Here is a 12,604-nt window from a genome sequence, read left to right as displayed (position 1 = left end):
AGACAATAAAGGCCTTCAGAAATAAAGATTTCCTCTTCAGGTTGGTGACCACGTAGTAATTCCCATCACTATTTTGTTGTGTTTGTCCAAATATTAGATTTAACTTCCTTAGTTATATGTACTTCTCTGTGCCAGAACACTAGTCTTTGCATAACTAAGACATAGTTAAATATCTGTTTTGTGAACAACTCTTCTTTTCTCCCTATGATTAATTACTGGCTGGAAATGTCCTCCCCCCACGCTTCCCCACATTTAGACACAAAAATGAATAAGTGGTTAGCAAAGATCAGCTAGTTATGTAAAGATTATTCTGGCACAAATCTTGTAGTCTATCATATTGTAGCTGTATGGAAAGCACAAACACATCTGGTGATTATGTCCTTCTTTGCTTGTTATTGTCAGACATGCTCAAATAAATTTGTTAGTTTCTAAGGTGCCACAAGTACTCCTTTTCATTTTGGTTTTGTAGAGGCTCCAAAAGTTTACCTGATTTGATGATGGCTAATTACAAGTAGGTCAGAGCTACACTGCTTTGTTAGAAAGTGCTCTTTTAATCTTTAGGTCACACATGGGAGAAAAGGGGGCTTCAGAGCTCATTTTCCCTTGCAATGGTATAGGACACACTTGGCTGGCATTTGTATTCTTGGTGCTTAGCCACTGGATCCCTGTGAATCTTACAGCTGGTTTCCCAAAGATTATTTACGGTTGCTTTGAAAAAGTAAATAATTGGAATTGCATATTTTCATGAACTGGTACTCATGATTCATCACTCTAGGTTCATTCAGCACTGACTGATTCTATCCTTGAGCTATGTGTAAATCATTATGAATCTTGAGAATGAATTAAAGACTGTAATCCATACCTGCACCTTTCTGGGCTTTAAAACTTTTACCACAGCTTCTACCCAGCTTCAGTTATTTTATTACAATTACAGTATGCTGAATGTTCTTGCAGTATCTTGGCTAGCACAATATTTCATATTTGATCTTTTAATCACAAAACAGCGTGCGCCAAATTTTCAAAGAACCAGTTGTATGTGTGCAATGATACTTTTAGCTGCTCATTCTTCTGAATCTAATAATGCCTATTTTCTAAAGCCCCACTGGGGTGGACAGACAGTCCGGAGATTAGGCCTGTCCAGATCATGCCCACCATTCATGAGCGCATAGTTTGTATGCATGCTCATTGCAGAGATTTTGAAAAGTGTCTTCAGGGTGCCAGGCTGTTTTGACACTCATTGTCTCTGTGCCTCTCAATTCCCACTCTCCCTCTGACTTTTCTCTCCCTTGAACTCCAGTGGCCTGAGAGCAGCTGCGATGTCACTAAGCTGGTCTTGGCTCTTCCACATTCCCTTGCTGCCTCTGGCTCTTTAGGCTGGAGTATAACTGAGGCTGGTGTACTCTGCTAGAATAGGCCCCTCTAACTAATAAGCTGGATACAACTCAATAGCAGGAAGTAAAGCTTTACCATTAAACTTTGATTAACATTTTGATAACTTCTAACATTGCAGCATTGTTAACATTGAGAAACAATTGAACCAACAAACAAAACCAACATGAAAGAAAAGTCAGCTAGTATTTTTATCACCTCTTAGAAAAGCAACAAATAGGGGGGAAAAATACTAGATGATATGACCATGAATCACAAAAAATGCTTGGCCAGATCCTCAGCTGGTGTAAATTGCCAAAGCTCCATTGACTGAAATGGGAGAACTAGTGAGGCCTGAGGGAGTGTCTTGGCAGCTCTTTATCTCTATGGGCTCTGGCACTCATCACACCTGTCTGTGGATCTTAACGAGAAACAACACAGGAGAAGATAAATATTAGCTCATTGTATAAATTGGGACCAGAAACAACGTTTGGGCCAACAACAACTAAAAAAAGACTAAAACATTATTAAACTTCTTAAAAGAAAATAGAAAGAAAAGATACATGCTATCTTTAAGTCATGGTGTTTGCTGTGGTATATCCTGGGCCTTCAGGTCTAGAAACCATTTGTGCAGTGGCAGGAGGAAGCCACCCTCTGCTGCCATATCCATCTGGAATTGTGAAGGCAGAGGCCCTTGGGATGTATGCTCAATTTTATAGGCAGGACAGAACCAATTGTTGGAGTAAACCATTTGGACTAATGTAGTTTGGTAGCAGGTACCTCTGCCCTTGAGCTAGCAAAATACCCTCAGCAAGAGGAAGAGGCACGTGCACGCTAGAAAATTAAGTCGATCTAAGTTATATCGATGTGCGGCCACTGCAGTAATTAAATCATGTTTGCATGTCCACACTACGTTCCTTGTGTTGGTGGTGCGTCTCCTCACCAGGAGCGCTTGCACCGATTTAACTGACAGTGCGGGGCATTGTGGGAAGGCTTCTGAATGCCAGAAACAGTCAATATAAATAACGCAGTGTCTACACTGACACTGCATTGACCTCATTACATCGACCTAAGCACTACACCTCTTGTGGAGGTGGAATTATTAAGTCGGTGTAGCAGGTGAGTTACGCTGGCGGGAGCGACATTTTAGTGTAGACGCTTACAGGGTTAGGTCAGTGTAAGCTTCCTTGCATCGAACTAACTCTGCAGTGTAGACTAGGGCTGATTCTCCTGTACTGTTACCTTGCCTAGGTGCCTGGTAGGACAATTTTCATAAATAGCACATCATTCAGGCTGTACATTCAGGGCTGGGCAACCACAACTCATTACAAGACCATAGCATATGCCCGTGGTCACCAACCAGTTGATCGCAGTCGAGTGGTCGATCGTAGAAGATCTCCCATTCGATCGCGATCTCCCTAAGACAGGCTCCCTGTCTGCACCGGCCCCACACCACTCCCGGAAGCAGCCAGTGTGGCTCCAGGGGCAGTAGGGCAGGGGTCTCCCTCCATGCACTGCTCCTGCCTGCAAGCACCGCCCCCACAGCTCCCATTGGCTGGGAATAGGGAGCTGCGACCAATGGGAGCTGCGAGGGCAGTGCTTGTAGAGAGGGGCAGTACGTGGAGCTATGTGCCACCCTCCCCCCGCAGGGGTGCGTTGGCTCCTTCTGGGAGCATGGGGCTTGGGTAGGCAGGGAGCCTGCTTTAGCAGCAGCCATGCTGTGCTGCCGACCAGGAGCTGCCGGAGATAAGTGCTGCCCGGTGGGAGGCTGCACCCCAGCCCTGAGCCCCCTCCTGGAGCCAGCACCCTGAACCCCCTCCTGCACCCTGAACCCCCTCCTGCACCAACACTCTCTGCCCCAGCCCTGACCCCCCTCCCAGAGCCAGCACTCCACCCCCTCCTGCACCCCAACACTCTGCCCCAGTCCAGAGCCCCCTCCTGCACCCAAACTCCCTCCCAGAGCTTGCACTCCTCAACTGCTCCTGCACCCCAACTCCCTGCCCCAGGGTCATCCCAGAGCCCCCTCCCACACTGTGAACCTAGCCCAGAGCCCGCATCCCCTTGTGCACCCCACCCCTATGCCCCAGCCCAGTGAAAGTGAGTGAGGGTGGGGGAGAGCGAGTGATGGAGAGAGGGGGGGATGGAGTGAGTGGGGTGGGGCTTTGGGGAAGGGACAGGGCCTCAGGAAAGGGGCAGGGTAGATCCTGGGTTTCCCTTAAATTCAAAAAGTGATCTTGGGCGTAAAAAGGTTGGAGACCACTGGCATATGCTAATAATATATTAGAGTAAGCTAGTGAACCGGTATGGTACCCTAACTGCTGCTGCATGCCCAAAAGCACACAGTGGAAAGTATTCCAGGCATGCAACTGCCTTGCTGACTCAAGTGAAGAGCCCCTGATAGTCCTTGCCATCCTCCCTCTACTTCAGCCATCTCCGCTCCTCTGGTCACCTCAGAGCACACAGGTCTGGAATTTCTGCTTGTTCCTGGGCACCTAAAATGCCACCTGCCCCTTTCTCCCACAATCCCTTCATGTTTCCATCCTTTCCAACTTCTACTATGTTGAACTATAGTTGATGATCCACAAGTCAGTAAAGGCTGGCTTCACCTACAGTGCCTGGATTGCCTTTGCCTGAACCTTGGTTAGCCTGTATACATCTAAGTTAGCCATGGAGGGGCCCAGGACAATTCTGATAGGGATGAATGTGCATTAACTACTGAGGCCATGCCCATGACCCAACCAGTTTGCATGCTCCATTTTTGCAGCTCTGCAGGCACCCTTTTGAAAAATGTGCTATTTCTTGTCCCTTGCTTGCAGCCTAAAATACACATACAAGAAGGACATTTGTGCCCACACAAGCCTTTGAAAATTTGGCCCTGAGTGACTTAAATGAAAAACCCATGATATTTGGCATAAGAGCTAGGAAAGGCATATTGCCAAATAAGAAGGAAGATCAATTTTAGTTCCTATACATTAACAAAGAGCATTTTGTATAACCAGCTTTGCTTGCTAAACTAGAGTCTTAACATTTAACACCATTTGTCTCTGTCTTTTGTAAAGTCAGTAGTTTTGGTTTTTTCCCCCTGTAAATTAAAGGCTATGTCTTTGGGGGAAATAAGGCACCTTGGGGATTAATATTATTTTACAAACTAATAAGCTGATTTATGTGACATTTAGAATAACTTGCATCCTTTGTATTGTCAAACTTGTGTGCGTGTGTTTGCCTAAGTATTTTCCTTAATATTAATTTAAAAATTAATATAAATACTTTTTTTTTGTACTGTACAGTAAGATCTCTTTATTTTTTCCTTACAGTGGCTCCACCAACAAGACTAAGGTATAATCTAGTCACTCATGACAGTGTACAGATTTCATGGAAAGCCCCTAAAGGGAAATTTACTGGATTTAAGCTTCTTGTCACTCCAAGTTCAGGTAAAAAATATTTACATTTGTCTATAAACATATTTGGTTCATTTAGGTCCAGTGATTATGCTGTCATGGTGATCTGGAGGAAAGCAGCCACCTATTGCTTTGGGGCTCACTCCACATAACTGGGGGACTTTGAGCTGGCTCTGGACAACCAGGAGCTCTGGCTGTCTAGCAGGAGAGAGATCAATCCAACTTGCCACACTGCAGCTGGAGGCCAGTGTGAATGCAGATGTCTGGAGTGTCCAGGGGGTGGAGTCAACTGACTGATACTTTCTGTGCTTCATCATCGGTAGTGATCTCCACCTCTGGTGCTGTCCCTGTGAGCATCCCCTCCTCTGTCCTTCTTGCCATATACAGGGAAATAGCAAGTGCCCCAAAAGAGTCAGTAGATGAAGTTTTGTGAATGTCCATGGGAATTTTGGGCAGTCAGAACAAGGGAAGTGAGTAAAAGGCAGAGGGGCAGGTCCTTAACTGGCATAATTTTTTATAGCTCCATTGTCAATGCAGCTAAGAGTTCAGAATCCACTAGTTCAGAATCTTCTCCAGTCTGCATAATATTTTAGTCATGCTTAATGTAGCCCTTATCCTACAGACCCCCTATCAGGAGAGGGTAAATCTTTATAAACTGTGCTGCTGAAGAAACCAGAAACAAATTTTCGCAATATATCCACACTGTTATTCCTAGTACCAAGACAACTAAACTATAGCTTAGTTATTTTAGAATAACTATCACATGTAGACTATATGTATTCATTTGAAATTTATAAATGTGAGGTCTACAAACTGCATTTGCACTTTGTTGTTTCATTTATATATAATCTACTTTGAAGAATAAAATGTAGCTTACAGATTGGACAGTGAAAAAGAACAGCTGTAGCAATTTCTTGACGAGAAAGCAATAGTTTTCTTTTTCCTCCCCCTATTTTACTGTTGCACTGGCTTTCAACCTTAATATGAGCAGACATATAAAAGCAATACAAATGTGCCAAAAACCACAAACCAACAAAAGTTGCAACAATGTGTGACATGAAGCAGTTAAGTCAGCTATTGTGCTAAAAGGTATTAAATTCCAAAGGAATGAATGGCCACTGAGTCAGATGGGCAAAAGGAAAAAGAGTGTAAGCAGTTTTGATAGCGTGAATGTGGTATGCTTTGGCAGTCTGCTGACGGCAGAGGGTCTCCAATAAATGTTAATCCTCCAGGTAATTTGCAACATGGATAGTTTGTACATTCAGTTAAAGCAGTGGTAGATTTATTAGGGCCCAGTCTAGTAGTGGTATGCAACAGGATGGAGAAGGGAGTGTGGTGAGCACTGGTGGGCAGTGCTGAGTACGATACACTGCTGGTGCCACTTCAGTGCCTCTTGCCCTACTGCCCACTACCCTGCACTCAAAGCCTGCATATGGGTTGAGGCAGGAGTAGTGAAATGCACAAAATGCAGCTGCTGAGCCCTTGTTAGTGGTTATTGGATCATGCTTGGGAAAAGTTATTAGGCCACTCCCTTCCTCTGCCTAACAACTAAAACAAACTCCTTTTAATATGTCCTTTGAGGACTATTACCTAAGTATTTTAAAAAGTTAAAAATTCACTCCCAGCTGCTTGAACCCTGCCACTGATCGTGGGAGACTCAAATCCCAGATGAGTCTTCACGGTTCAGTCATGCTGAAAATTGCTTTTTAGGCTTTGAGTTTATGGACTGCTCACTCCCTCCCTCCCCACAATTACCTGCCTAGCTGTGTCACAGCTAGTTCCCCATATGTAGCTCCTCCCACCTCATTCCTAGTGTCTCGGATCATGGGTCCAGTGCTCATTGGTTTGTATCCTTTTGCACTATGATCCATTTCTCTGCTGAGTTAACCCTATGCAAGACTCTCTCCCCTCTTAGAGCCTTTTCTGGTTCCTATTCCTTTAAGCCAGGGTACTTGAAAACTACTCTGACTTCTTCTGCAGCTAGTTCCTATGTGTTGACTGTCCTGTTGCAGAAAAACTCTTTTAGAGCTGCTGGCCCCTTGAAGTGTGCTTGATCAGATTAACTTCTGCATTGGATTTTTCTTACCTGCAGTTCTTCAGTTCCCTGCTCTTATAAACTGCCCCTTCCTGTTTCAGTTGCTCTGCTTTGGCCTCATTTGAAGAACAGACCTGTAGCTGCCACTCACTACAAATTGCTTTTTTCCCCTTCTCTCCATGTGGGTGTCAGGGATCCAGGTAGAGCAGGGTCAGTCTCCAAGCAACTCTCTGGGCACAGCTGAACCTTGCAGGGGCTGCCTGATTGACTGCACTTCCTGACTGATGGAGGGCAGATTTAAACTCCTATTTGAGCCAGTAGCAGCCAGAACTCTATTGTTGCTCAATGCATCCCATGCTGCAGCTGTGCTTGATCCTGCTTCCTGCACCTGCTCCCATCCAGTCCCTGCCTGCTCCTATCCAGCCTACTCTTGTGCCCTTTCCAGTTCCTTCCCTTCTCATCCTCAATACCCCTGGCTCTACTTCCTGACTACATCTCCAACTCCCCATTGGCTCTTCCATTTGGCTTCTGACCCGTGGCTCTGGTCTCAAATACACCCACAGAGCCCTGATTCTTGACTCCGGCTTGACTCCGCTCTAATCTGGCCACCCTCATGGTTCTGACCATTAGGCGTGACTTCCCACATCCCAGATGTGATCCTGACAGTGGGCTTGAGCTGGGCTTCCTGGCTGTCTTACTGGGCCCACTGGCCTCTGCATTTCACTAGCACAGTCCTTCTGGCTTCAGCACTCTGGGACTGTCCCTGCTTGTGAATGCAGTCTCTACTTCTCTGGAGAGATTCTTCCCACTCTCCACTGTTCATGGAGTTAGCTAGTAGCTGCTTTCCTCCCAGTAGTTCATTCTATTATCTGTGCCTCCCAGGGTCACTGCAACACTTCTCCTCAGAGCTTCTGGAATGCTGCCGATATCAGCTAGGCCTCCTGGCCATCTCCTTTCACTCCTAGTCAAGGTCTACTTCATGATGTCCTATTCCTCCAGCCTCTCATTTCATGTCCACATTCCCAGTTGGGGATGAGTCTCTGGACTGCTTCCAGAACAGAGTAATGCCCACAGAGGTCTCTGCTAGTTCAGATGGCTCAATTTCCTGGGTGGCCTTCCAGTTCCTCTCCTGTGTCTCACTTTGTCCCCTCTCCAGGACCTCCATTTCCTGTAGGCCTTTCCTGTGTGTGTGTGCATACGTGCATGCTTTCACATGTGTGTACATAGCCAGGTCTTACCTGTTATTCATGTTAGGTTTTGGAGAAAATGTACATCCCATGAGATCATCCTTTTAAGGACACAGTATGTCAGCCCACCTGGCTCCCTGCTTTTCTGGGGTGTCCTCTGTGTCATTCCAAAGGGACAAGGGTTTGGAACAGACAACCAGTGATGAGTGACTGGACTTTGGTCATTACCGTACTTAATGTCGCTTAAGTATACATTTAAGTGGTTTAAAATGTACCAATTTACCTTATCATAGCGTTCACTATTTACTATGCCGCTGATCTTATTTCTCCTTTTGTTTCCTTGCAGGTGGAAAAACCAATCAACTAACTCTTCAAAACAGTGCAACCAAAGCAATTATTCAAGGTCTTATTCCAGATCAAAGCTATGCAGTTCAGATTATTGCATCCAATAAAGACCAAGAGAGCAAGCCAGCACAAGGGCAGTTCAGAAGTATGTATCTGTATGCATATATTATATCTCACATATTGCACTGTCTTACCAAATACCTCTTCAATCTATATATGTGCAGTGTACTCAGATACCACAGAGATGAGCATGTTATGAATACTTAGATGGATAGAGAACATAGAGCCAATTTCAGCCAGGTGTAAAAAGGTGCAAGTCTGTTGACTTCAGTGGAGTACACCTGGTAATACAAAGTCTGGCTTTATCAGACATCATGCAAGAAATCTTAGTAGCAGGGATTCTAAACTAAAAACTTCGGGCTATTAACATTTCCTTTAATTTTCTCCTTTCCCTTGTGAAAATAGCCCATGACTCATAAAAAGGGAATTGTGAGTGGGAGGAAATGAATGGAATATCTTTATTTATTTCTTCACTTTTTCATGGATTTCCAGTGTAATTCTTAGAATGGGGTCAGGGAAGCCATGGGTAAGTCTTAAAACTTTGAACATGTAATAGGCCAGATGCTCAGCTGGTGTAAGTCAGTACAGCTCTGTTTAATGGCGCTATGTCAGTTTACACCTGTTGAGAATCTGGCCTAATATGTTCAGCATATGAGCCTGCAAAACCCAAACAAATACACCGGACCCTCGCTAGAACACGTGTCTATATAGCGCGAATTCGCATATAATGCGGTGGCGGCCATGGATCCCAAATTTAATTACTTTAATTGCAATTCATTTTAACGCGGTCCCCGCGTTAACGCAGTACCGTGCATGGATCCCAAATCCCGCGTTCTAGTGAGGGTCCGGTGTATATACAGAAAAGGATAAATGTGTTCTGTCTGAGGGTGTGTTGATTAGTTAGGTGAGCTTTCTGCCCTGATTTACATCTCAGGCCTAATCTACATTAGGAAATTAGATCAGTATGACTATGTCTCCGAGGGGTGTGAAAGATCCATACCCATAAGTGACTCAGTTAAACTAACCTCCAGTGTAGATGGTGCTGGATTGATGGCAGAATTCTCCCATCTACCTAGCTATCGCCTCTCGGGGAGATGGAGTACCTAGGCCGACAGGAGAACCCCTCCTGTGGCCTAGGTACTGTCTTCACTGAAGTGCTACAGCAGTGCAGCTGCAGCATTTTAAGTGTAGCCAAGCCCTCCTGGAACTCAATTAAAGACAGATCAGGACAGATTTAGTCCACAGAACCAAAGACCAGATAGCTTGGGGGTAGGGAAGTAATTTTTCCTGAATCCCCTTCCTACAAAACACCGTCTGTGAACATTTTTAGTATCTGAGGTGCTGGTGCTTCAGATTTCTAACCGTGTAATGGGGTCTGCCAATCACTGTTCTAATTGCTAGACCACCCTCCTATCCTCTCCAGCACATGATAACAAGTGCTGATTACTTGATGTAGAGGCCATGTCAAGTCCTTCTCGGAATTCCCAGTGCCTGTATTTATTATTTTAAATACCACTGGTTGCAAAACCCGCAAAACCACAGGTTACTTTAGCATTAAAGAAAAACCTATAGAATGGCTACTCAAGCTTCCAAAGTATGAGCTGTGGTTGTTCGTAACTGGCTGTATTCCACAGGAGAAGCAGAGTTGGCAGCTTGATTTTTAGAATGCCGGGGTTACAATCTATTTAATATATTGTTTCTTTAGCTGCAACATGTTTTCATTGGCTGTAGTGAGACTTGGATCCCATTTGATCGTATAATGACTGTATGAATGAAACCAGATACAATGTGTATGCAAGTCCTTCCTTTTTTATGTTGCATTTTCATGGCTTTTTCTTCCCCCATGACAAAGTGATGACTAATTCTTGGGACTGTGGAAGATTATACTATTCCAAGGCACTTTTGGGGAGGGGAAAGGAGGGCCAGAGTAAAATCATGAGAGACTAGCAGGACACTGAACACATCAGCATTTTAAACTCTGAGTTCTAGTTAATGTACAAAGTTTTTTGTCTTTCTTTTTTCAAGCCTACAGAAATCTTAACAGCTTGCAGTAGTCTGTTATTCTTGGGATAAATTTATATTTTCTTTTACATGATCAGGTATGCAATTCTTATGTGATAGCTTACAAATCACAGTAGAATAAAAAGGTATAAAATAAGTAAGGCCTTGTAATGGAGTTTTGTCTGAAAGAGGTAGATTGAACAGATGCACTAATAGATTCAATTTCATCATCCTGCAAATATGTGAATGAATTTTTTTTTGGCTTTTAAAGCTTTATAGAGGCAATATTTTTAACAATGTCTTCAACTCCATAGGGGTAGTCTCTGTAGAAGAATGGCCAGCTCTTTGCCAGAATTACTTTGCTTTTTTGCCTTCTAGTGAGAAGTCTCTCATGTTAGTGCTCTGTTCACCACTTGGAGACCAGTCTTGTGTGTAGACATCTTCAACAGCCACTGGAGTCAGTGGCTATTGAAGCCAAATCAGACCTTACTCAAGCAACACTTGCAATTGGCCAAATCATGAAGTCCTGAACATAAGAACATAAGAACGGCCATAATGGGTCAGTCCAAAGGTCCATCAAGCCCAGTATCCTGTCCTCTGACAGTGGCCAATGCCAGGTGCCCCAAAGGGAATGAACAGACAGGCTATCATCAAGTGATCCATCCCCTGTCACCCAGCATCTGGCAAACAGAGGCTAGGGACACCATCCCTCCCCATCCTGGCAAATAGCCATTGATGGACCCATCTTCCATGAATCTATGTAGCTCCCTTTTGAACCCCTTTTCTCCCTTTTTTTTTGGTGCTCTGGCATTATCTCCCTTTCACTTCAGTGCAAGATTTGGCTGGGTAAGATGTGAGTCCAGATGTTCTTAGGGTACATCTACACTTCAAGCTGGAGGTATAATTTCTGGCTCAGGTAGATGGAATTGTTCTGATTGAGCAAGTGTGCTAAAAATAGAAGCATAGCCATGGCAGTGCAGGTGGCAGTATGGGCTAGTCGCCCTGAGTACAATCCTACCTGGGACCCTAGGAACTTACTGGAGTGGCTGGCTCATCCCACTGCCTGTGCCCCTGCAGCTATACTTCTATTTTTAGTGTCCTAGCTCAATCAAAGTTAGCACATGTATGTCTACCCAACCTGGAAGCTACACCCGTAGCTTGAGGGTCAGCATAACCTAATCATGGGCTAGCTCATGAGGGTCTCAGTCTGCCCTGAGTAAAGGGTAGAGTGTGGATTCACTATTCCAAGAGCAGACAAAGGAGAGAATTGTCTCTGAATCACAGTTCTCCCACTTTGCTCCTGGGGTAAGTAATCTGCTATTGGTATTGACATGACAGAGTTGGCATCCCATCTCTGCCCCCACACAGCTGTGCTGGCCATTGTGTGCTGGGGAAGAAGTCAAGACTCCATTTATTTTCCACCAGGATTCATGCACTTGCCTCCCATTTGCTCTGGGGTGAGGGTGAGAGGATAGCAGGCCTGCAGAGGCTGCTCCCCTCTCCTCCCACTACCCCCACACACTGGAACCTGCAATGTAGGTATCAACACTGTAGAATGGAGACTTGTATCTCCCTTACTCCATGTGCAGCACTGTAGAGTTTGGAAGGATGGTACTGGGGTTATGAACTGGATTGTGACTCAACAGATCTATGTTTAATTCCTGGCTCTGTTACAGGCAGTGTCTGGGAATTTGGGTGAATTATTTAATATCTCTGGTCTCAGTTCTGCAAAACAGGGATAATATTTCCTCTCTACCCTTCACCTGTCATGTCTATTTATCTTGTAAGCTCTTTGGGGCAGTGAGAGTCTCTTACTATGTGTTAATGCCTAGCACAAGGAGGCTCTGATCTTGGCTGGGGCCTCTATGCACGGTATAATATAAATAATGATCAATGCTGGTCATAAATCAGCCCTATATAAATTAAAGGCTTTAATCTGAGTAGAATTTATTTTCTGTTCTTTATAAGTACGTATGTCTGTTGCCACAGGAAAAACACATCCCTTCTTGGCAAGACTCAAAGCTATTCAAGGTGGCATATTAGATCATTAGCCACTGTGGCAGCTGCATGGATGTTAACACCAATTAATTTCCTAAAACAATTCTGAGAGGGTTTGTTGTAGAAAAACTATATCGCGCACAAAGTTAACTGCATTCATATGGGCTTTAGATGTGATATTGCCACAATATTTCTCGGTGGGAAGAACAGGG

General features: G+C 44.5%; 1 protein-coding gene across 1 annotated transcript in view; it reads left to right on the top strand.

Annotated features, from left to right (window-relative positions):
* Positions 1 to 12,604, top strand: part of COL14A1 (collagen type XIV alpha 1 chain) — a 176,873-nt gene that overhangs the window by 8,621 nt on the left and 155,648 nt on the right. Inside the window, exons 3-4 of the mRNA XM_074943899.1 lie at positions 4,683 to 4,799; positions 8,335 to 8,478. Of these exons, the coding sequence (XP_074800000.1) occupies positions 4,683 to 4,799; positions 8,335 to 8,478 (261 nt within the window). The remainder of the gene's footprint in view (positions 1 to 4,682; positions 4,800 to 8,334; positions 8,479 to 12,604) is intronic.

Source organism: Natator depressus, chromosome 2 (assembly GCF_965152275.1).
Source record: "Natator depressus isolate rNatDep1 chromosome 2, rNatDep2.hap1, whole genome shotgun sequence".
Classification (NCBI taxonomy): Eukaryota; Metazoa; Chordata; order Testudines; family Cheloniidae; genus Natator; species Natator depressus.
This window is presented reverse-complemented; position numbering and strand designations above follow the sequence as displayed.